The 23,466-nt window shown below is 42.5% G+C and overlaps 2 protein-coding genes and 8 non-coding genes across 10 annotated transcripts; all 10 read left to right on the forward strand.

Moving 5' to 3' along the window:
• Nucleotides 1-1,043: 1,043 nt before the first annotated feature.
• rpl22l1 (ribosomal protein L22-like 1) lies at nt 1,044-3,123 on the forward strand. The gene is made up of 4 exons (XM_003459472.4): nt 1,044-1,143; nt 2,405-2,518; nt 2,722-2,843; nt 2,923-3,123. The coding sequence occupies exons 1-4, from the start codon at nt 1,135-1,137 to the stop codon at nt 3,065-3,067; spliced, it is 390 nt and encodes a 129-aa protein (XP_003459520.1). The 5' UTR covers nt 1,044-1,134; the 3' UTR covers nt 3,068-3,123.
• A 5,666-nt stretch (nt 3,124-8,789) lies between these two features.
• Nucleotides 8,790-8,861, forward strand: trnaa-ugc (transfer RNA alanine (anticodon UGC)). Its single transcript has one exon. It is a non-coding gene; the product is annotated as a tRNA-Ala (tRNA).
• Nucleotides 8,862-9,280: 419 nt separating this feature from the next.
• Nucleotides 9,281-9,352, forward strand: trnaa-cgc (transfer RNA alanine (anticodon CGC)). The gene has a single exon. It is a non-coding gene; the product is annotated as a tRNA-Ala (tRNA).
• Nucleotides 9,353-11,227: 1,875 nt separating this feature from the next.
• trnaa-ugc (transfer RNA alanine (anticodon UGC)) lies at nt 11,228-11,299 on the forward strand. Its single transcript has one exon. It is a non-coding gene; the product is annotated as a tRNA-Ala (tRNA).
• A 1,471-nt stretch (nt 11,300-12,770) lies between these two features.
• Nucleotides 12,771-12,842, forward strand: trnat-ugu (transfer RNA threonine (anticodon UGU)). Its single transcript has one exon. It is a non-coding gene; the product is annotated as a tRNA-Thr (tRNA).
• A 536-nt stretch (nt 12,843-13,378) lies between these two features.
• On the forward strand, nt 13,379-23,457 carry slc7a14b (solute carrier family 7 member 14b). Its single transcript, XM_025910458.1, has 9 exons — nt 13,379-13,512; nt 13,781-13,829; nt 14,977-15,428; nt 15,523-15,759; nt 15,948-16,165; nt 16,818-16,964; nt 19,609-19,817; nt 19,895-20,658; nt 21,185-23,457. The coding sequence occupies exons 3-9, from the start codon at nt 15,128-15,130 to the stop codon at nt 21,574-21,576; spliced, it is 2,268 nt and encodes a 755-aa protein (XP_025766243.1). The 5' UTR covers nt 13,379-13,512; nt 13,781-13,829; nt 14,977-15,127; the 3' UTR covers nt 21,577-23,457.
• trnaa-cgc (transfer RNA alanine (anticodon CGC)) lies at nt 17,158-17,229 on the forward strand. The gene has a single exon. It is a non-coding gene; the product is annotated as a tRNA-Ala (tRNA).
• On the forward strand, nt 17,428-17,499 carry trnaa-ugc (transfer RNA alanine (anticodon UGC)). The gene has a single exon. It is a non-coding gene; the product is annotated as a tRNA-Ala (tRNA).
• Nucleotides 18,399-18,470, forward strand: trnaa-cgc (transfer RNA alanine (anticodon CGC)). The gene has a single exon. It is a non-coding gene; the product is annotated as a tRNA-Ala (tRNA).
• trnaa-ugc (transfer RNA alanine (anticodon UGC)) lies at nt 19,100-19,171 on the forward strand. The gene has a single exon. It is a non-coding gene; the product is annotated as a tRNA-Ala (tRNA).
• Nucleotides 23,458-23,466: the final 9 nt, after the last annotated feature.

A 23,466-nucleotide genomic window follows, 5' to 3' on the forward strand; every position in this document is an offset into this window, starting at 1 on the left:
TGTGTGCCACTATCAAACTTTACGGATGAAACTCTGATTCCCTGGAAAGTGTTCAGTTTTTTTCCAGAAATTGTTTGATTGGTAGAACAAAGATAATAGAAAGTAATGGGAAATTTCTATCTTTTTAATGTTATAGTTTTGATTTTGAGTAAATGTGTGGAGGGATAGGCTTCAGTTTGATTGTAATGTCACATTTCTAACCAGCACATCATGAACTGTGAGATTTCCTGCAGACATCTTGAAGCTCCTCTATAACACACCTGGATCCTCAGACCGTGGACTGCACACCCACAGTGTGCATGTAAATGATTATAAATCACAAATGATTTTACATCAGAACATTTTAATTGGTGGCATGAGGGTTAAAAAAGCACACATGACTGATAGCTGCACTGTGGGGGAATTTTAAATACTTTATAATGTATCAAAACACCTGATTGCGCCCCGTCCTCTGAAACGCTGCAGCTTCTACTTTAGTGCTGAGCATCTTTTGTTGTGTTGAAGTGGCAGCAGCGGGCACGCCCTGCCTCAGCGCCTCATGTGAAGATGAATCACTCACTTGCCTACATCTGCACAGTGAGCCAGACTTCAAACCACAAAGGCTGAAAAAATGGGACCCATCGAACCAGTTATGGTTTCTCTGACTCATCAGGAGGGAGTTTTTCCCTGTGTGTGTGTGTGTGTGTGTGTGGTGGAAATGTGGCTCAATGAAGAGGGCCGAGTGTGTGAAGAGGCAGTGAATGATTGACCGGACTCAGCAGGTTTATTATCAGGGTGTGTTTGGGCTGCGGTTGACCTTTGGACTTGCATCCTCCCTCACAGATGCTCTGCAGCAACAACAGCTGTCAGAAAGTGTGAAACTGTTTGTTTTCAGGGTAAACTCGGGTGAGACTTGAATGTAACTGTTGCTGTTTCAGCTTACAAACGTAAACCAAACGCAGTTTAAAGGGTTTCCACTCCAGCTGGAGCTCTGCTGTGTCAACAGTCAGGCACACGGGTCGTTAAATCGACCCGTTTTCCTGATGCATGTGCTTTACAGCTCATTCACCATGTTTAATAGGGCGTTCCGAGCGCCACGCGTGACGTCACAGCTGCGTAACCTCCGCTGCGCCCTTTCTCGTCCGAGCTCTCAACATGGCGCCGGTAAGTCCTGGCAGTTCCTCCGGTTTTTGCTTAATTTGATCTGAATGTCTTCGCCTTTTTGTTTCTCTGGTACTCGGGTCACTTCCTATAAAAGCGTTCATCGTTCATGACGTGTAGCTCTAACTAGAAACCTTTATTTACATCTAGAAAACTAACAAATTAGCCGTGTTAGCATTAGCTCGTAGCACCCGGTTACACGTGTCTCATTCATTAATCTGATTGCAGACCAGACTTCGCAGGGGAAAACGTGTATTTGCCTTTTTAACAGTTTTAATACTTGGAAGTGTACCAGGTTTGGTTTTGTGGCAAGTGTCTGAGTATTTTCGGATCCACTGGTGAATTCGGCATAACTTAAAATCATGTTCCCTGGTCTGTTGTCACAAAATAAGAAACATTGTATACCATATTAGCTAGTTTTTCTTGAGCTTTGGTGTTATTACTTTTGTTTGGGACCACTAATCATGGAACTATAAAAGAAGCGAAATCTCATGAATTACAACATAATAATGAAACAATAAAATAATAATAAACCTGACCTTCAAGAGATTTGGCTGCAAACATCCAAAGGAAAAATACTTGTTTTAATTTGAAGTATGTACTATTAAGAATATATTACAGCCATTGTACACGAGAAGTGGTAAATGTCAGTCTCATACCTGCAAAGCTCGTTTCTACAGCACCACAAGACTGAATCTTGGCAGAGATCAAATGTCCAAGTTTTTTTTTCAGGACTTGAGTCCATATCATAGAGCTGTAATACCAGATATTTAAAGCAAGATGTTTGTTTTGAGAAAATGAATGACACTGGGGACTTGAAGACATGTCAGACTACACGCAAACAGAGCCTGAGACTTACGTGTCTTTTAAAATGAGTGAACTCAAACTTTTTAATCACTCTGTATTCAAACATCAACCAAACGTATCAGAAAACTTCTCAGACACTGAAACTAAACATTAACACTTTAGCGTTTATGTTTGACCGAGCTGCTCTCTGACTCTGGCTTATTTTCAGCATTTAGCTTTAGGTCTCCTCGTCTACTTTTATTCACAGATTTTTCCTTTAACCATCCGGTACCCAGAGATTTATCTAATGTCATTTAAAGAAACAGACTTTGCATAACTCTCAAGACCCGACATCACTTCACCGCTCTGTTACCTTAGAAACCAGCTATAGCAATAAACCTTGCTATGTTAGGTTACGCGTGTGCTAGTAAAGTTAACATGTAAAATATTGCACTCAGGTCTCTAACTTCTCTCACAGATCAAAATGAAGAGGCCAGCTGGAGGTAAGAAGTCCAAGAAGGGGGCTGCGTGGAAGTTCACCCTGGACCTGACCCACCCTGTGGAGGATGGGATCCTGGACTCTGCAAACTTTGTAAGTCTTCCTGCAGTCTTTGCTACTTTAGCAGAAATCCAGTTCAAATCGTGTCCCCCAAAAACGACAAATCAATTTATTAAAGGGTTAATTTGGTGGTTTTTGCAAGCAGCTGATCCGATCTGTGGACTAGGGCGCCCTTCCCTAGCTCCAGATTTACTAGGGTTCTCTTCCCTAGTGCATTACTATGCTCTGTCCAATAGGAGACCTTCCTCAAAGAGAAGATCAAGGTGAACGGGAAGACAGGGAATCTGGGTGACATCGTCCAGGTCGGCCGCATGAAGAACAAGATCAACGTGACGTCTGAGAAGCAGCTCTCCAAAAGGTAAAACGAGAAGTGTCACAAGAAGCAGAAAAACCGGAGAATCTCCCTGAAAATTGTTCTGATTGTCAATGTTCTGCAGGTATCTGAAGTACCTGACAAAGAAGTACCTGAAGAAGAACAACCTCCGCGACTGGCTGAGGGTGGTGGCCTCTGACAAGGAGACGTACGAGCTGCGATACTTCCAGATCAGCCAGGATGACGAGGAGTCTGAGGCAGACGAGTAAACAGCTGCAGCCACATCTGTGTGTGTGTCAGTGGGAGAATAAATGTGGAAAAGAAATCTCGTCTGTGTTGTGTTTTTGTCTGACAAAGTAAATCCTGCAGGGCGTCCTGCTTAATGCCTGTGTATGAATTCATGTTTATCAGTTTTATGGAGTGAGTAGATTTTATGAAACATTCACAAAAATGTTTGAGAAATTTTGAAATTGTTGAGGAAGAAACAGAAAACATGTCACTATACATTATGTAATGTGACCTCTATTTACAGCTGTCAAAGGAGGAGTAAAGATGTAAAAATATGAATAAAATAATATTCAAAGGATATCAGAGTACAGAAACAAGAGAATAAAATTATCAGAAGCCAAAGACATTTCCAGTATTTACTAAGTGAACAGAACCAGTTTAGTCTTATTTTAGTTAACTAGTTTGTCACTTTAACAGTAGTTATCTGTAATCTGTCAGGTGTAGCTACTTGTACCTTATGCATCAGCAGAGTAGACATACACACGGCAGTGCTGTACTGTTCATGTTCTCATAGTTTCAGGGTTCTGAAAGCGCAGCCTGCATGTAGGTACAGGAAATGATGCACTACTGTGTTTGTTTCACCCAGAGGTGCTGTTCTCACCACCGTAGCAGACTTGGCTTCCCTAACAATGATAAATACAGGTGACGTCAGATGTAGCAGGCACTTCTGCAAGGATTTTAAACTATCATCCTGTGAATGAATATATAAATCCTAAAATTGTCAAAATTTGGAAAGCTGTATTACAGAGAAAGTTAGAAAGGCGAGGCTCAGCTGGTTTGGACGTGTAGAGGAGGGATCATGAAAATGTTGGACAAAGGATGCTGAGGATGGAGCTGCAATGCAGGAGGAAAAGATGAAAACCACAGAGGAGGCTCATAGATGCAGTCGAGAGTGTTGGTGTGTTGTGAGGATGCCAGCAATAGGTAAAGATCGGGGCAGATGATCCACTCTGCACCCCTAAAGGGAGCAGCTGGAAAAACAAGATTGTTCTATAGGAGTTGGCCAAGCAACCACCAGGTGGTGCACTGGCATGTTTAGTTTATGAGCAGCATCAGTGTGATATAAAGGGATACAGCTTAATGATATTGTGTCTGTGTAGGTTCTTAGTGATCCAGGTCATGGTAGTCTAACCAGCTGGGGGGGAAAACAACAACTTATAGACTCACTTGTCTTTCCCAGCTTCTTAGCTTAATGATATTACTTGACTACAAAAAAAGTGTCGCACAAATTCTCAAAATGACTTCAGGCCCAGAGTTACCACAGAGACACAAACGCCTGCAAAATGAGATGTAAAACGTGACACAAAAAGAACTGAAGTTGCACCAAAAGATGTAAAACTGCTTTAAAAAATGATGCCCTATATTACCCAAAGTATTCACTCAGCTGAAATTCAGTTGCTGAAATCAGGTGTGAAAAATCAAGCATCAGGCATGCAGATTGTTTCCACAAACATTTGTGGGTCGCTCTCAGGAGCGCGGTACCATGATGGGATGCCACCTATGCAACAAGTCCAAGTCTTAAAGATTCCTCACTACTAGTTATCCCACAGTCAACTGTTAGTGGTATTATAGTAAAGTGGAAATGATTGGAAATGACAGCAACTCAGCCATGAACCAGTGGGCCATGTAAAAATCACAGAGCGGGTTCGGTGGATGCCGAGGCACATGGTAAACAGAGGTCACTAACTTTCTGCAGTGGAAACGTGTTCTCGTAGATGATGGATCACACTGCTCTTTCTGGCAATCTGATGGGTGAGTCTGGGTTTGGTGGGTGTCAGGAGAATATGGTACTTGTCTGACTTCACTGTGCTAAGTGTAAAGTTTGGTGCAGGGGATATTTAGAGTGAGGTTATATTCATGAGATGGGCTCAACTCCTTAGTTCCAGTGAAAGGAACTCTTGCCCAAAATGGTTCCCAAGACATTTTAGACAATTTCATGCTGCCAGCTCTGGGGATGCCCCTTCACTATTCACACATGAATGTTCATCAGTGAACAAAGAAAGGTCTACAAAGACAAAGATGAGCGACTTTAGTGTGGAAGAACTTGACTGGCCTGCACAGACTCCTGACCTTCCTGACAGAACACCTTTGGGATGAATTAGAACAGGGGTCGGCAACCCGCGGCTCCGGAGCCGCATGCGGCTGTTTTGTCCTTATACTGCGGCTCCGGGTGGTTTGGGAAAATAAATTAGAAGTATTTAGCTGAAGTGTATTTTATTTATGTTAGTGCTTTTTTTAACTTGTAGTTCTAAATTGGAAGATTATTGTGATTTTGAAATATAAAAATACAATTATATTTTATTATTTCATCGCTCACAATAAGCGTCACACTCGCGGAAGCCGGTGTACCCGCTGAAACGCCGTGCATTTATCGAGACTTTCAACCCCAGGTAGGCCAATTATGGATCTTCGGATCCACATTATGTCAGCAGCTGTTCTCCACCGTGAACTATGTTAAAAACAAACACCGCTCACGCCTCACAGATGACAGCTTACAGTCCTGCGTAAAGATGAAAGCCCCGATTTGCAGACGCTGGGAGCAGAGGTTTGGGACCAGAAGTCTCATTATAAACACATCACGGCAGACCCGACGATGTTTGCATGAACGCGCTTTTCAGCATCTCTTTATTGAACACTTTTCACACACGGTTGCTGTATGCATACAGCCGGTGTTCTGGGAATCCATCCTACCCGACAAAACATCCTACCCAATGTTTCTGCGCATGCGCACAAAACAACGCCGAATTAACTTCTTTTTCTCTCACCCATCCGGAATACTTCTTAAGGTTATGGGTTGGGTTAGGTTTAGTCGCGTCGCAAGTCACCGTCAAATTATAATACGGGTAGGACGTTTTGTCGGAGTAGGATGGTTTCTCAGAACACCGGCTGTAGCTTTTCAGCTCACAGCCCGACACACACCAACAACAGCAGAGAGAGCACAGACTTTAAGGCGGCGAGGCGTGATTGCGGGTGCCGCTCAGGTGCGTCCGATTCCCATGCAGCAGCACTGCAGACCACGCCCCCCCACACACATTAACCAGGTAAAATACATATTTAGGCAGAATTTTGCAAATATCTATTTTTTTAGCGGCATAGCGCTTTTTTTTTCAATTACTTTTTAATTGGAAAAAAAACTGTTGTGAGGGTGGCGGCTCACAATGGTTTTTGTTTGCTACATGGATCATTTTAGTTCAGCTGGGTGTCTTTCCTTTTGTTATATTTCTTTAAGAGTTCAAAATGCGTTAATTGCATAAATAAAATGTCATTTTCTCTGTAGCACTTCATGGATTTCATAAGCAGCACACCTTAGTTGCTCTGTGGATTCTTTTAAAAAGCAGTTAAAAACCTTTCTGTTCAAACAAGCCTTTTGTTGATCTACGTATTTTATATTCTTTACATTATTTACATTTGATCTTTTACATTGTGTATAATGTCTATTGATTGTATTGTTTATTTGAATATTTGTGTACAGCGCTTTGTGACTGCCTGTTTGTGAAAAGCACTTAATAAATAAACTTTACTTACTTACTTTAGTTGTTCACACAAAGCACAAAGGTAAAAACACAATATATACAGTGTTATCTTCATTTTAGATGTCAAAAAGTATTTGCGGCTCCCAGTGTTTTCTTTTGTGTGGAAACCGGGTCCAAGTGGCTCTTTGGGTGTTAAAGGTTGCAGACCCCTGTTCTAGAGGAACTGCAGTTTTAGAACAAATGGAAGCAAAACAACAGCAGAAGCAGAAAGGAGCAACAAAGATCAGTAAAAATGACTCAAAAATGGCTCCAGGATGATGAAAAAATTACAATAGAAAGATGTTTAGAGTCTTTTTCAATACGGATATCTTCTCATAAAGACTCCTTGTCTCAGTGCAACAAGGGCAAAAACACCAATTACACTGAAACAAGGCCTCATGGGAGCTGTAGTTGTCCTAATCAGGCACTTTTGTTTTCTTTCACCTTGAGCAGCAGTGAATAAATTTGCACTCTAGCTTCAGGGTGACATGCTAAGAGAGTCCATCCCCTCGGGTCAGCTCTGTGCTGTGGATAACTGCTTTGTTCCCGTAAACAGAAAAGGATGTTTTATTTTGCTCCTGCTTTCTCTGGCAGTGTGTCTGGATTCACTCCCATCTGCTCATCTGTTGCATATAAAGCGTGCACCCTCAGGAATCCACCTCATCTGCTCTGCAGTCAGCGGCTGGTGTCATCTCGCATCTTTATATGATGTGTGTTTATTACAGAAACAGTTCTCTGGAAAAACAGTTTACAGTAAACTTGAATCCTCATAGAAACTAGTAATTGACACTGGCAGATAACTCAAATATTTGCCTCAAAATAGTACGGCGAGCAGCAGAAAAATGAAAACGCTGAAAAATGTTGGTTCACCGGTTGGCAGATCGTCAGGAAATCCTGAAATTGAGAAGGTGTGAACATCTCTGAGCTCAGGCGTGTTTCCCACAGACTGTCCTGTGCAGACAGTGGTGGAGTGTCCTCTTTCGGCTGCTTTATACCATCATGCAACTGTGTATGCAGGTAACGCTGTAATCTGACTCTGCAGATCAAATGATGAACAACAGCACATATACACCGCTACACAGAGTGTAGCCTAATGGTTTTATTTCAGAGGGCCAGCTGGGTGCTGCTCCTGATTGGGGGGGTCCTTCCCTCAGTGCCATGTTCTCAAAGTGAAATTTTAGTTTAAGGAGTCCTGGTATGTTTAAGCCTGGTGTTAGTGTACTGCAGCACTTATCAGAGCAGAGACTTCTGATGGGCCTTGGTGATGCAGTGTGGGGATGTAGCTCCGTGGTAGAGCGCATTCTTTGCATGTATGAGGTCCTGGGTTCAATTTCCAGGTTTTATGCAAACAAGATTCTGAGCTAGAGCTCAGATCTTTGGATGGATAGTGGAGTGTTTCATATCCTAAAGGTCTGTCTACACTGTGCTTTTGTGATGTGTTATGAAATGTTGTGAGTGTTAGCAAATTGTGGTTGAGTGCTGACAGACACTTTCAAAGATATCCAGACTATACAAATAACCACACAGTCAAAATGTCCATCACATAAATACCAACAACATGCATATGACAATTACAAAGAGACTCAAGATGTCAGAAAGACAAAAACAAAAAACCACCAAATGTCCCTTTTGGGATTTACCTACCTGGATGGTTGAGCATGCATCAAGACGACCACTTAAAGATTCCAAATCACCACAAAAGCTTCAAAATAACCACTGACATCCTCAAAAGAGTGACCTCTATCCTGTAGATGTAGAAATTATGTCTTTGGTGGCCTCGGTTGGTGACATGATATGTTGAGGCAATTTTTCAGAGGTGAGGTTGTTCTTAGTGAAAAGTTCAATGGAGAACCTGATTAAGTCCTTGAAAAGAGTGGTTTCACCCAAAACCTCTGATGATGACCCCCACCTTTTTCACACCTTGGCTCATGTGATAAGGCACATGATTAATAGTGGGTCAACGACCTCCTTAAGGGACAACCCTCACTAAGATTTAAATACCCAGGACTCTTCACCATTTTGTTTTAGAACTGAAAAAGCCTCTTAAAAAGTGAAACATCTTTACAAAACTTCATGAAGTCCAGTGGCTTTGTTTTCCCCCAAGCTCCTTAGAGAACCATGATCTGGATGACTGACCTATAACCCTGCACTGATACCATCATCTAGCAACAGTTAGGATGCATGCATAGAAGGGGATGTAGCTCAGTGGTAGAGCGCATGCTTTGCATGTATGAGGTCCTGGGTTCAATCCCCAGCATCTCCAGTTTTTATACCATCAAGGTTCTGGACTTGATCAAAGATATTCATACTAAAGAAATAATCCTGAGTTTAAAATGTCACTCACATAAAATAACAACAGGAGACATATAACCAGGTTTTAAAGCACCATACTACTGAACAAGTAGTATGGTGCTTTAAAACAAGTCCTGATTTTATCATTTAGGATGCATGTTATCATAGATAAACTATAGTTTAAACGTAGTACTGATATGACTAAGGTGTTGCGTTTAGGCTGCCGTCTCTTCCGGAGGCGTGGGTTCAAATCCCACTTCTGACAGTATGTTTTGTCCAAGTAAATGTTCAGAGGAACATGTTATTGAAACCACTAAATTCTTACATCATTTCCTTACTGATTAACAAAGTATTCTGATTCTGAAAAGCCTACTGGACAGCACCCAACAAGGGGATGTAGCTCAGTGGTAGAGCGCATGCTTCGCATGTATGAGGTCCTGGGTTCAATCCCCAGCATCTCCAAGTTTTACACCATCAAGCTTCTAGACTTGATCAAAGTTCAGAGATGATCATACTAAACAAATAACCCTGAGGTCAAAAACCTACTAGACCAAAAACTTCTGATGGTCTATAAAAATGTAGAAAAAAGATGAAGTAACTCAGTGGTACAGTATGATGTCCTTGATTCAATCTCCAGCATCTCTGGTTGTTAGGGCATTCAGCTTGTGAGCTATGTAGTTGTACCTTCCTACTCAATGAGTCATAAGTCTTTGGGATTTTGAGGAATCTTCAGTGAAATGTGGCCACTGTGAAAAAATTATGGTTGTGTGCAAATACATGGGGTGGTTTTTGATTATGAAACTACTAGGATAACACATTAGTGGTAAGTAGCTCAATGGTAGAGTGCAGGAGCATCTCCAGATTATATAGCATCCAGCCACTAAACATGATAGAAAAGTCCCAGAGATCTTTGGATGGTTGGTGGTTAGGAAACTAACTACAAGACACTGAATTATTACGGCAATTAAAACAAAGACATCAATGTCAACATAATGCGAAAGAGACCTAAAAGGCTTGCATACACACAGGGGGATGTAGCTCACCAGCAGAGCACAGGCTTTGCATGTATGAGGTGCTGCGTTCAGTGCAAAGCTTCTCCAAGTTCTATTACACCAAGCTACTAGAGGTCCTGGTAAAGAAGTCTTAAAATGACCAAAATACACACAATACAACTGCTGATAAGAATGACCTGCGGTAGCGCTCCTTCCTACACTGTGGGTGTAGAAGTCCACTGCTGAACGAACTGCTCAGTGCTCGTACAGTCTCATACAGGGGGTGGGAGGTGTTGTCCATGATGGATGTTAGCTAAGATAACATCCTTTCCTCCCACACCTGCTCGATGGACAGAGCTGGCCTGGTGACCAGTTTGTTGAGTTCCCCCCTGTCCCTCTCTGCCATTCCACCACTCCAGCAGAGCACAGCATAAAAGATAGCAGACGCCATCACAGTGTGGTAGAAGGTCTTTAGGAGTGTCCTGTTCACCCCAAAGGATCTCAGCCGCCGTAGCAGGTGAAGACAACTTATACCCTTTTTGAAGAGTGCATTTGTGTTGTGGACCAGTGCAGTTTGTTATTGAGGTGAACACACAGGTAGTTGTACTCCTCCACCGTTTCAATGTCCAAACCCTGGATGTTCACTGGTGTAATAGGGGGTGGCTTCTTGCTGAAGTCAATCACCAGCTCCTTCGTTTTGCTGGCATTGATGCGAAGATGTTTCTGTTCACACCAGCTGACAAAGTTATTGATGACCCCCCTGTATTCCAATCACTGCAACCACCTACCAGAACTGTTTGCAGGATTCACCCTGATCTTTTGATTTTTCAGCAGACATTTGAAAGCAGTTTTCTAAAGATGCTGTGGGAATTCTGGTCAATGCAGAGTAGTTCTGAAACCACTTGTGTCAAAACTGTAAGCCCTGTCACAATAAGAACATCATGACACGAATGGTAGAAAGAACACCAAAACTCAGAAAGATAATTATGTTTGTTAAAGATGCTAGGAAAGATGGACCGTGAGAAGGAGGCACATCACCTGCTGTAGCAACTCCTGAAGGAGGCTTTCAGGAAACTATTAGGATAAGTAAGAAAAAAATCTCCACAAGACTCAAGGATCATCAACACAGCATGATGTGGATGTGGTCACACACTTAATATAACTACAAGACACTTTTGACAACAAAGACACTCAAAAACAAAACAAAACACAGAGACATAAGTGTTCAATAAAAAGAGACCCAAACATCAGATGCGCATTAAATTACCACAAAAGCCTACCAGACCAGAGCGTCTGATGGGCCATAGAAATGTCAGAAACAGATGAATTTATCTAGCAGCAGCAAGGGGATGTAGCTCAGTGGTAGAGCGCATGCTTTGCATGTATGAGGTCCTGGGTTCAATCCCCAGCATCTCCAGGTTTTCAGGCTATTAAGCTTCTGGACTTATTGCTGCATGTCAGGTTCTGGACTCGCTATTTTTTTAGTTATTTCATTATACTAAACAAATAATGACAAATAATGAAATAACCACAGGAGACCTCCAAAAGTTGATTCTGTTTATCTGGATATAATATATTAAGGTCAGTCTACACCACAGGTGTCAAACTCCAGGCCCTCGAGTACCAGACACCTTGATCCAACACAGCTGATTTAAATGGTTAAATGACCTCCTCAACATGTCATGAAGTTCTCCCAGGCCTGGTAATCAACTAATCATTTGATTCAGGTGTGTTGACCCAGGGTGAGATCTAAAACCTGCAAGGACACCGGCTCTCGAGGCCTGAAGTTCCGTAAGCGTTTTCGGACGTTTCAATGTGGATGCACAACTCTGTGAAAATGACTGAAAACGCTAGTGTGGACGCGTTTTCAAATCTATCTGGGCTAGCGTGGACGTAGCCTTAGTCAGCCATCTCGCTCCGTTGGAAAGCAGACGCTTTTTCTTTCTAAGCTCCTTAGACTTCATGAAGTTGCTTTTTTTCTCCCTAACTCCTTAGAGTACAATGACCTGGATGACTGACCTATAAACTACATCAACATGTATACCCAGCAGACCATTCCCCAGCATCTCCAGGTTTTATACCATCTAGCTTTTGTATCTTCTTAATCAAAGTTCAGAAATATCCATACTAAACAAATAATCATGAGGTCAAAAACTTACAAAAGCAAAACACAGAAACTTAAATGGTCACAGAAGACTCAAGGATTACAGTAGCACCTTAAATTACCACAACAACCTACCAGACTGAAAAATTCTGATGGGTCATAACAAGGTCATAATTTCATGTAGCTCAGTGGTAGAGTTTGATGTCCTTGGTTCAATCCTCAGTGTCTCCAGTTGTCGTGGCATCAAGCAGGTAATGACTAAAGACACTTTAGGGTCACAAACTAAAAAGTGACTCAACATGTCAAAAACAAACATCTACTAACTGCAAGAGGATCCTTGAAAGAGCGACTTCTACACCTTCAGCCTCTGGCACCTCTGGCTGATGTCACTCCTCCAGTGAGTTCTGTATCTACCCCAGCTGGCTCCTTCTGATGTGGGAGTGTCAGCTCTACTCAAAGTCCCTCTCAATTTCTAAGCTCTGCATAGAGCTACATCAGGGAGGGGAGCTCGCTGGTGAGGCATGTGGTGGCTGGGCCTTGAGCTTAAAGACCCAGTGAGGCATGACCCAGTGGGAAAACATGGTTCCACTTTCCTGTGGGTCCACTATCAGCACAGTGTGGCATTGTGATTTCGTACTGTGTGAGGTGGGGACAGAAAATGGGGAGATATGGGCTCATGAACCCTTCCTCTTTAGACTGGGTAATTTGTGAAGTAATAGTTTATGAATAAACAGCCTCTGGTTGCAAATGAGAACTAAAGTCATGAGTTAGGAAAGATTTATCAGGGGATGTAGCTCAATGGTAGAGTGCATGCTTTGTATGTATGAGGTCCTCGGTTCAATCCCCAGTATCTCCAGATTTTTATACCATCGAGCTAGAGCTCAAATCTTCAGGCCGATAGTGGAGAGTTTCATATCCTTAAGGCAGGGGTCCCCAATCCCAGTCCACGAAGGCCGGTGTCCCTGCAGGTTTTAGATGTGCACTTGATACATCACAGCTGATTTAAATGGATAAATGACCTTCTCAACATGTCTTAAAGTTCTCCAGAGGCCTGGTAATGAACTAATCATGTGATTCAGGTGTGTTGACGCAGGGTGAGATCTAAAACCTGCAAGGACACCGGCCCTCGTGGACTAGGATTGGGGACCCCTGCCTTAAGATCAGTCTACACCAGAGGTAGGGAACTCCAGGCCTCGAGAGCCAGTGTCCTGAAGGTTTTAGATGTGTCCTTGATCCAACACAGCTGATTTAAATGACTAAATTAGCTGCTCAACATGTCTTGAAGTTCTCCAGAGGCCTGGTAATGAACTAATCATTTGATTCAGGTGTGGTGACCCAGGGTGAGATCTAAAACCTGCAGGACACCGGCCCTTGTGGACTAACGTTCCCTACCCCTGGGTCTACACTGTGCTCTCATGAGGTGTTTCTTGAAATGTGGTCACTGTTAGCCAATTGTGGTCATGTGCTGAGAGTCAACTTCGAATATATAGAACATTTGTAAAGCGGCGATCAGTTTGCTCCTGCAGGTTTTGAAAACAGATGCTTTTCTGCACACACACACACACACATACACCTGTTGAGTTCCCAGCCCTGCACACTAACAGAAACAAACATCAGCTCAGCTCAAACACACTCTCACAGCAGCTCTGTCATCCCTTCTTTAAATGACCGATGGCAGCTCCATGCACACGCCCATGCTCAGCCTCAGATGTTGAATATTTTATCAAAGTGGTCACATGGTTTCTGCTCTAAATGATTAAACGAGGCTATCTCCTCTCGTCACATATCCACCAGCTCTGCATTGGATGGGGGAATCTGCCTCAGGAGGGAAACTGAACAGCAAGTGAGTGTGTTACCTGTGTGCTCTAGTGTGCATGCTCAGACTGCATGATTTGTGTTTTTATCAGCTTGCAAGCCTCAGACTGTCTGCTCTCTTTGCTCTTTTAAACCTAGTCTGACTTTGTGGGGTTGATTTTAGATAAGGTGTTGACTGAACTTGCATGTTTGAGTATGAAGCTCTAAAACAGATGAGAGCTTTCAACGCATACATGTAGAAGTTCGTCTGTGGATGATTACGTTTTAGACTCCATAGTCAAGCCTTTCCATCATGAAAGAGGATCCTCCTTGGACATCATTAAAGTTTCAGAGAGGGAGTCTCGCTCTAGTGAGTTAGGAGAACTGCTGATGGTGTCCCAGCTTCATTAGCATGAAAGGATTATCAAACAGACCAGCAGGACCAGAGGCTTCAAAGTTTGAAATGGCTGTGAACATTTCTTTTGGAAAGCTTGAATACAGAAATGATTAGACACAAAGTGACTACTATGATACTTAGAATAAGCGATTTAAAATAACTGCTAAGAGATACAAAACAACATCAAATACCACGTGAGGAACTTCCTAACCATAAAGAGACTGAAAATGAAAACAAATAGTCTTTTGGATTAACACATACAGATGTGAAATAGAAACATACAGACTCAAAATGGCCACAAAGAAACTCAAATCGCTATAAAGAGACCCAAAGGCCAACAAAGAGACTCAAGTGACCACAAAAAGAAACAAATAACCAGAAATGCACTCAGAATCACTGCACAGAGACTTAAAGAACCACAACGACATTCAAACAACTCTGTTGTCTGAACTACTTTCATCTACTCCCTTGTCCTAACAGGTCACCGTAGCAGTTAGCTCTGCATCTTTTTTTGGCAGAGTTTATGAGCAGATACCCTTCCTGATGTAACCCTACAGGGGGTAGAATCAAACAAGCACTCTTTCGCTTCCTCAAATGACCACAAAAAAACATAAGAAATGACTGCAAAGACTCAAAGAACCAAGAAAGATTGAAACTGCTGTCAACAGATTTAAGTGATCGTAAAGAGACTCAAAGAAAACTGAAATAAACACAATTAAGAGACCAAATCATGTTATATATATCAAACCCTTCACTGTAATTCATGAACTGCTGCAGTCTGTTCCTCTTCTTTTCACAGAGTTTCTGCGCCCTCTTTAGACTTCTGTTTCATGGGACAAACCTGTTTAGGAGGAGGCTCATGGTGATGTGAAAGTATGAGACAGTGACAGCAGGAAGGTGGAAGGAGTGCACAACTCACCGATATTAACAGATAATAACCAGGGTTAGTGATGGCGGCGTGGCTGGGTCGGGTGTCATTGGGTGATGCCTGGTACAACATGTACTCTCGCTTGCTGAGGACCAAACCTGTGGGCTCCATGGCCCACAGCTCAGATGACCTCACCGAGCTTGCAGAGGGCTCGGCGGTTGGGCTGGCCAAAGTCCTCACTACTGTTGACCTGGTCTCCCTCGGTGTGGGAAGCTGTGTCGGCACAGGGATGTATGTCGTTGCGGGGCTGGTTGCTAAAGCAATGGCTGGGCCTGGGGTCATTCTGTCCTTCATAATTGCAGCGGTGGCGTCCATACTGTCAGGTAAGCAGAAGTTTTTAAGAATTCGAACCAACCCCCCCAAAAAGATTTAGAACAATCTGGCCACATTTTCTATATGTGTGTCTTTTTCTTGAAGGTGTGTGCTACGCAGAGTTTGGTGTGCGGGTCCCCAAAACGACCGGATCGGCGTACACCTACAGCTATGTGACTGTTGGAGAATTCGTGGCATTCTTCATTGGCTGGAACCTGATCCTGGAGTACCTGATCGGCACAGCGGCAGGGGCTTCAGCTCTCAGCAATATGTTCGACTCACTGGCCAATCACAGCATCAGTGACTTCATGATAACACACCTGGGCACAGTCAGAGGCCTTGGTCAGTGCCTCCAAAACTACTTTTGTGATTTGTTTACCATTAGCAGTTTATTTACTTATCTGTTAGAGAGGATAAACACTAATGTCAGAGATATAACCAGATTTAGCTCTAAGCTCATTTATGTTATGATGAATAATAAAAATAATAGTTAATACCTGATGCTTAAACTCTTTGTCTTTCTGTCTCAGGTAAAGGCGAGGACACGTATCTTGATGTTCTGGCCTTGGTCATTGCCCTGGTGGTCACTGCTGTGATCGCTCTTGGAGTGCGTAACACTGTGGGCTTCAACAACGTCCTGAATGTGGTCAACCTGGTGGTCTGGGTCTTCATGATTATCGCCGGACTCTTCTTTATCTCTAGCAGCAACTGGGAGGGTGGCAAGTTCCTGCCATATGGCTGGTCGGGGGTGAGAAAATGTTTTGCTAAAGGGGATCTATCAACTAATTTCCAGCTTCCAATCACAAGGTTAAAAAATTTTAAACCACTACTTAAAAAGCTGTCACTTCCTCCAGCTGTCCTGGGAGGATCACAGTAGGGACCAGTTCTATTTACATTATATATGCTTCTCTTAGGCAGTATTATTAGAAGGCATGGCATTCCCTTTTATTGCTATGCAGATGACAATCAGCTTTTTCTATCCATGAAGTAAGATGACACCCACCAATTACCAAAGCTGTAACTATTAGCACATATAGCTAACAACTGACAAAACATCAAATATCAAAACAAACAAACGAGGAGTTTGAGACTTCTACATTTTGATCAGTTGTAAAGGAGACGTGCACTGGGGATTTTCTGCACTGAGGTTGATTTTTGATCCCCCAAACCCACAGACACTATCACACTAACAGTCAGAAGCCTGAACTTTTTACTGATTGGAATGTTTTTTGAATGCACTGACTTCATTATTTAAAAAAAATATTCATGTTTAATATGAGAATCTAGCATTAGAACAGCATACTTTTTATGTTACAGAGAACAAAGAAAAGCAGAATAGGTTCACTTTTTTTAAGATGTAAACTGTGAGATCTTTTAGTAACACGTTTTTTTCTGTTCAGGTGATGCAAGGTGCAGCAACCTGTTTTTATGCCTTCATTGGCTTCGACATCATTGCAACGACAGGAGAGGAGGCCAAAAACCCCAACACCTCCATCCCTTACGCCATCACTGTCTCGCTGGTCACCTGCCTCACTGCCTATGTGTCGGTCTGTACAGAGTTGAGCATGTTTTTTTGTTTTTTTTTAACTCAGCCAAATTAATTTCCTCATCAGATTATTTCTTCTGCCTTTTTAGTCCTGATATGTTTAAGCCTGATGTCAGTTGTGATAAAACTGTACAGTGTAATACAGCACATATGTGCTCAGCTTCTGATGGGTCCTGATGATGATGTTCATGTGGGGGGATGTAGCTCAGTGGTAGAGCATGTGCTTCGCATGTATGAGGTCCTGGGTTCAATCCCCAGCATCTCCAGGTTTTATCTCTATCTCCAGGCCATCAAACTTCTGGACTTGACTACAGGAGACATGTGTCAAAGTTTTATGGCACCAAAGGTGCGAGAAGTCCTGAATCTTTGGTGCTTCATCATCAAGAAACTGTTAGGCTACCTAAGATACAAATAAATACCAAATACTGAGGCTAAAAATGACCACAGCGGCCCCTTACCAACAAGGGCATGTAGCTCAGTGGTAGAGTGTATGCTTTGCATGTATGAGGTCCTGGGTTCAATCCCCAGCATCTCCAGGCATTATGCCATCAAGCTTTTGAGCTCTCTTGCACATGCATAGGGACGTTTTTCATTTCCTTAAAGTCAGTCTATACTTTGCTTTTGTGAGGTGAGCTCTAATGATCATAAATACACTTACTATAGGTAGATGAGACTTAGGACAACAAAATAAGACTCAAAACACAGAGACATAAGTGGCCACAAAGAGACTCAAAATGACTACAAGCTGCATATCAGAACTATAAGAGTACTATAAGTCTATAGTATAGTCAAACATCAGTAAATAGATTCATGAAGACCTAAATGTTTGGGTGGTTAGGAAATATAAGGTAACTAAAAGAAAATAAATACAATATACTTAGAAAATGATCTTGATGCATGCGCAATCATCCAGGTAAGGAAATCCAGAAAATGATTCTGTTCATCTGGACATAGAGTTTTGAGTTGGAGAAACATTTCATCCAAGTGACTTCTTCAGTCTCAGCTGACTGCAGGTTTCCCCAACCTTATAAACATAATGACCAAAACAGCACCACTGACTAACAATGGGGCGTGAGGTCAGTTTCATTAACATTAAAATGCAAATTATCATGACCATTGATGAATGGCCATGAGTACCATTTAGAAAGAGCTGGGGAATGGCTCAATCACAGCATTGAAGATGGCGAAAAAAGTGTCCCAAGAACCCCTCCTTGATTCAGACGATTAAAATGTCCATGAGATAAAATGATCAAAAATACACTTAATAGAACTGCAAGAGACTTAGACAACAAAGAGACTCGAAAAACAAAATAAAACGCAGAGACACAAGTGTTCACAAAGAAACTCAAACATCAGATATGCATTAAATTACCACAAAAACCTACCAGACCACCCCTTCTGATGGGCCATAAAAATGTCTGACACAGCTCCACAGGGGGATATAGCTCAGTGGTAGAGCGCATGCTTCGCATGTATGAGGTCCTGGGTTCAATCCCCAGCATCTCCAGGTTTTATCTCTATTTCGAGGCCATCAAACTTCTGGACTTAACTGCAGGATGAACAGAATCAGCCTTTTGGGATTTACCTACCTGGATGGTTGAGCATGCATCAAGACGACCACTTAAAGATTCCAAATCACCACAAAAGCTTCAAAATAACCACTGACATCCTCAAAAGAGTGACCTCTGTCCTGTAAATGTAGAAATTATGTCTTTGGTGGCCTCGGTTGGTGACATGATATGTTGAGGCAATTTTTCAGAGGTGAGGTTGTTCTTAGTGAAAAGTTCAATGGAGAACCTGATTAAGTCCTTGAAAAGAGTGGTTTCACCCAAAACCTCTGATGATGACCCCCACCTTTTTCACACCTTGGCTCATGTGATAAGGCACATGATTAATAGTGGGTCAACGACCTCCTTAAGGGACAACCCTCACTAAGGTTTAAATACCCAGGACTCTTCACCATTTTGTTTTAGAACTGAAAAAGCCTCTTAAAAAGTGAAACATCTTTACAAAACTTCATGAAGTCCAGTGGCTTTGTTTTCCCCCAAGCTCCTTAGAGTACCATGATCTGGATGACTGACCTATAACCCTGCACTGATAGCATCATCTAGCAAAAGTTAGGATGCATGCATAGAAGGGGATGTAGCTCAGTGGTAGAGCGCATGCTTTGCATGTATGAGGTCCTGGGTTCAATCCCCAGCATCTCCAGTTTTTATACCATCAAGGTTCTGGACTTGATCAAAGATATTCATACTAAAGAAATAATCCTGAGTTTAAAATGTCACTCACATAAAATAACAACAGGAGACATATAACCAGGTTTTAAAGCACCATACTACTGAACAAGTAGTATGGTGCTAGAAAACAAGTCCTGATGAGGTCCTGGGGTCAATCCCCAACACCTCCAGGTTTTATAAAGTTCTAAATGTGTAGTGGTTAGGAACTCAAAAACTCTTTACACATGCACTGTATGGTTTTGGGTTTCACTTTGTATGAAGCATGGTTTAACGCAGTCGGTTAAACCATGCTTCATGGTAACAGCCACATCTCCTGATTTAACACTTAACAGTATCAACCAGTTGGAAGACATACTGTAAGAATATCTGCATTACATGTGAGCTCTGTATTTATTTTCTATTTTACAGGTGAGTGTGATCCTGACTCTCATGGTTCCCTATAACCTTATTGATGGCTCGGCTCCTCTCATGGAGATGTTTGCTGTGCACGGCTTCATGTGGGGGAAGTACACTGTGGCTGTGGGCTCTATAGCTGGACTCACTGTCTCTCTGCTGGGCTCCCTGTTCCCAATGCCCAGGGTCATCTATGCAATGGCACGGGACGGACTGCTGTTCAGGTGAGGAGGTACATGAAAACTCACAAAGTCAGCTCAAGGAGTTTTAATAATAAATTTTTTTGTGTCTGTGTTTTAAGGTTTCTGTCTCATGTGACTGCACTCACACACACTCCCACGGTGGCATGTGTGGTGTCGGGAAGCCTGGCAGCCGTCCTCGCTCTGCTGGTGAGCCTCAGGGATCTGATTGAGATGATGTCCATTGGCACCCTGCTGGCTTACACTCTGGTCAGCGTGTGCGTGCTGCTACTGCGCTATCAGCCTGACGAACAGACCGACACACATCAGTTTGACTCTGAAGTTCAGGACATGGACAGCCTGAAGCACGAAGATGCCAAAGACGATCAGATCTTGACCGAGAATGACGGGTCATCTTCTTACCACACCGGCAGGACGGAGGGGGAGGGAGATGACTCTGATTTTCATACAGGTCACGCCTCACTGCTGAAAAGGCTTCTTGGAGGTCATTACTACACCCTGCGGCTGCGTTTGGGAATGCCCGATGTGTCAGTTCGACCAACCCCAGCCACAGGCCGCATAGTGACCCGATGCACTCTCTCCCTCTTCTTCATGTCCTTCCTCCTCTGGTCTACCATAATATTTGGGGTTGAGCAGGGCACAGGTGCTGGGGCAGTGATTTCTGGACTGATGGCAACAATGATGGCAGGGTCATTAGGGAAGCTTTTGATTATGATCATACAGCAACCAGAGAGCACCAGGAGCCTGCCCTACATGGCACCATGTGTTCCCTTTGTCCCTGCAGCAGCCATATTGGTTAACAGTTACCTCATGCTTAAACTGTCTCCACTCACCTGGGCAAGGTTCACCATCTGGTGCCTCATAGGTGAGCTGAAACAATCTTGATAATGGAGTATTGCAGATTTGAAATGGAGCATTAATCAGTAATTCAATGACAATTAGTTTATTTAAATATCGAGTTATATATTAAAAGGAGAAAACACCAGTTCTGCAACTGGCTGCTTGGTCAGATAGTTGATAAAGCAGTCATTTTGTTATCTGGTTGTTTGGTTGGCTGGTTAGTTGCATGACCTGTTGACTGATAGGTAAGTTGTTTGGTTGGCTGCTTGACTACTTGCTTGGTTTATTAGTTGCTTGGTTGGCCAGCTTTTTGATTTGCTGGTTGGGTATTTTGGTTGCTCTGATGCTTGGTACAAACTTTTTTAAGATGCAATAAGCCCAACAAAGAAGAGAGAAAATACTTTACATATGAGGTGTGTATCCAGGATTTTGTAAGAGCTCCATTTTTGCGACAAATATTTGCTTCACATGGAATTCATAAAGGTTGACAGTCCTACACAAACTCATCTCTGTACCTACTGACCCACCCTCTACTGCATATCCATCCTCAGGTCTGTTGATCTACATTTGTTATGGAGTGTGGCACAGCACGCTGGAGCTGAATGCTCGGGAGCAGCAGGCACATGCCAGCTCCTACCAGCGCTATGACGACCACTTGGATGACACCTTCTCCCCCGGTGACGACCTTTACCCTCAGGAGCAGGACGAGAGACCGTATCAGGGGTGGTCTGCACCCGAGGAGAGAGGATACCACTACCAGCAGGGAAATCAACACGAGATCCAATACGGGGACCAAGAGAGCGGAGAGCAGGAGCAGAGCCAGTATGAAGATCATGGGGACCAGTATGGATACCAGTCTGGAGCAAGAGGCCAGTGTATGGAGACAGGCAGTAGGTCCAAGGGAAGGACCAATTATGGGTTTAATGATGAAGAGGAGAACTGAGTAATATGAAAGAGTGAATAAAACTTACGTATGAGGCAATATTTTAATATTTGTGGAAGCTTTTGTGAAAACTGGGATCAGATATCAGCAGAGGAAGGAGGGCCCTGAGAGAAGCCAACAGCAGATGCAGACGTTTCAAAACAGTCTAACCTGTTTGGGTCGAAAGCAACTGGACTTCTTTACTTCAGCTTCTGCAACCTTTTGGACGAGAAGTGAAATGTGTTTGAGAACTTAAAAGAAGTCCAGCTGCCTTTGAAGATCTACCTGTATGAGCACGAATGTACACAAACACCCACCTGCCTCTGACAACCTGACAGTGACAGTAACCGTTAATGAAAATCCACACAAGTTGGATTTGTGTGGATTAGAAGTGTGTGAGAAGAAGTGTTGTTACAAAACAAACATGCCTTAATCTGACTTTATTCTTTTTCTATTCTTTAGTGCTCAGCAGAGGTTCAAAAGAATCCAGACTGCGTAGAAGCGTATCTGTTGTTTAAATCAAGACAAACTGAGCATGCTTGAGGGAGATGCTTATCTTTTAAAAGTTGATTTCCTGTTATTTTGAACAGGCACAAGCACCAATACTATTTAGCATTAAGCATTTTTTGGATTTTTATTAGCACTATTCATGTGCTGCATGTCTTCAGGCTAACTTTTTAGACACCATATCCCAACCATACACAAACATGTTAATGACTAACCTCGTGTGATGGATGGATCATCTTAGATGTTCTCTTAACTGAAGTTTGGTCCTTTTTTAGCATCTTCTTCGAGCTGTATGAAGGCATTTTCTCTGCCAGTCAGGCCAACACAAACTTTTACTGAGAACAGTTTAACCATTATTGTCCATCTTCCCAGTGCTGATTTGTTTATATTAACCTAACCATAGCTTTGTAGATAGCCACCAGGTAGTACATCATCATATCTCAATTAGTCCAAAAGAATTTGGACTAATTACCATACAGCATTTGCTTTGAACAATGCTCACAATAAATGTTTATACTTTTTGTGCCTAAAGGTCACTCGGGCCACTTGCACGTGGTTCTTTGCAGACTCAGCATCACTGCTTGCTTTCCTTTTGCACATTCAGGTCTTCTTTTCTGCTTCCCATAGCCGTTCACATAAGTCTCATATCTACACGCTGTTCAGAGACAGTGAACAGCACACACTGGTTTAGCTTTTCCTCTGGTTTTGTTTGAGTTCTTTGTTCATGCTCTTTAATTGTTTTGGGTTAATGGTGTTATTCAGTGTCTGTTGTGGAAAGTGCAGAAATAAAGTGAATTTAAAGCAGCAGTTTGTCTAATCGGGGTTTTATTGCGGCTTCTCTCACAGATAGAAGACACTGAAATGTTATCATTCCAAATCTAAAGGAGCCATGTCAGCTGTCAGTGGGAACTGCGGTAATTATTGTGTTCCTAGCATCAGCCAAAGGCTAGGATAAATAGAGGTGAGTGGATCAATCCAAATATCAATAGTGTTAAGTGATCATTGAAATGTGTTCAGAATTTGCAAATTAACAGTGAGTCATACAAACCTCTCTGCCCCACATAAGCTGCCTTTATAGGTTAAAAGTACCAGTATTGGTATTGTTTTCAGCAGTACAGGATCTTTATTTACTTGGAATTGGATCAATACCAAACCTTACAGTATCACACAGCACTACTAATGAGACAATGCCTGTCGTGCTCTGATGTACGTACTGTATCTTACAAGACAGCCAAGAGAGCCAAGTGTAGTTTGCGATTAATCAGTGCTAGCTTTGCCTCATTTTAGCCAGAAGAGGCTAAAATCTAATGATCTGATACCTACTGTAGAAGAAGACAAATGAAAAATCGTACATGAAATGGATTCATATCAAATGGAAAACATACAGAAATAATATTCAGTAAA

The sequence above is a fragment of the Oreochromis niloticus genome, linkage group LG9 (assembly GCF_001858045.2).
Source record: "Oreochromis niloticus isolate F11D_XX linkage group LG9, O_niloticus_UMD_NMBU, whole genome shotgun sequence".
NCBI classification, from domain to species: domain Eukaryota; kingdom Metazoa; phylum Chordata; class Actinopteri; order Cichliformes; family Cichlidae; genus Oreochromis; species Oreochromis niloticus.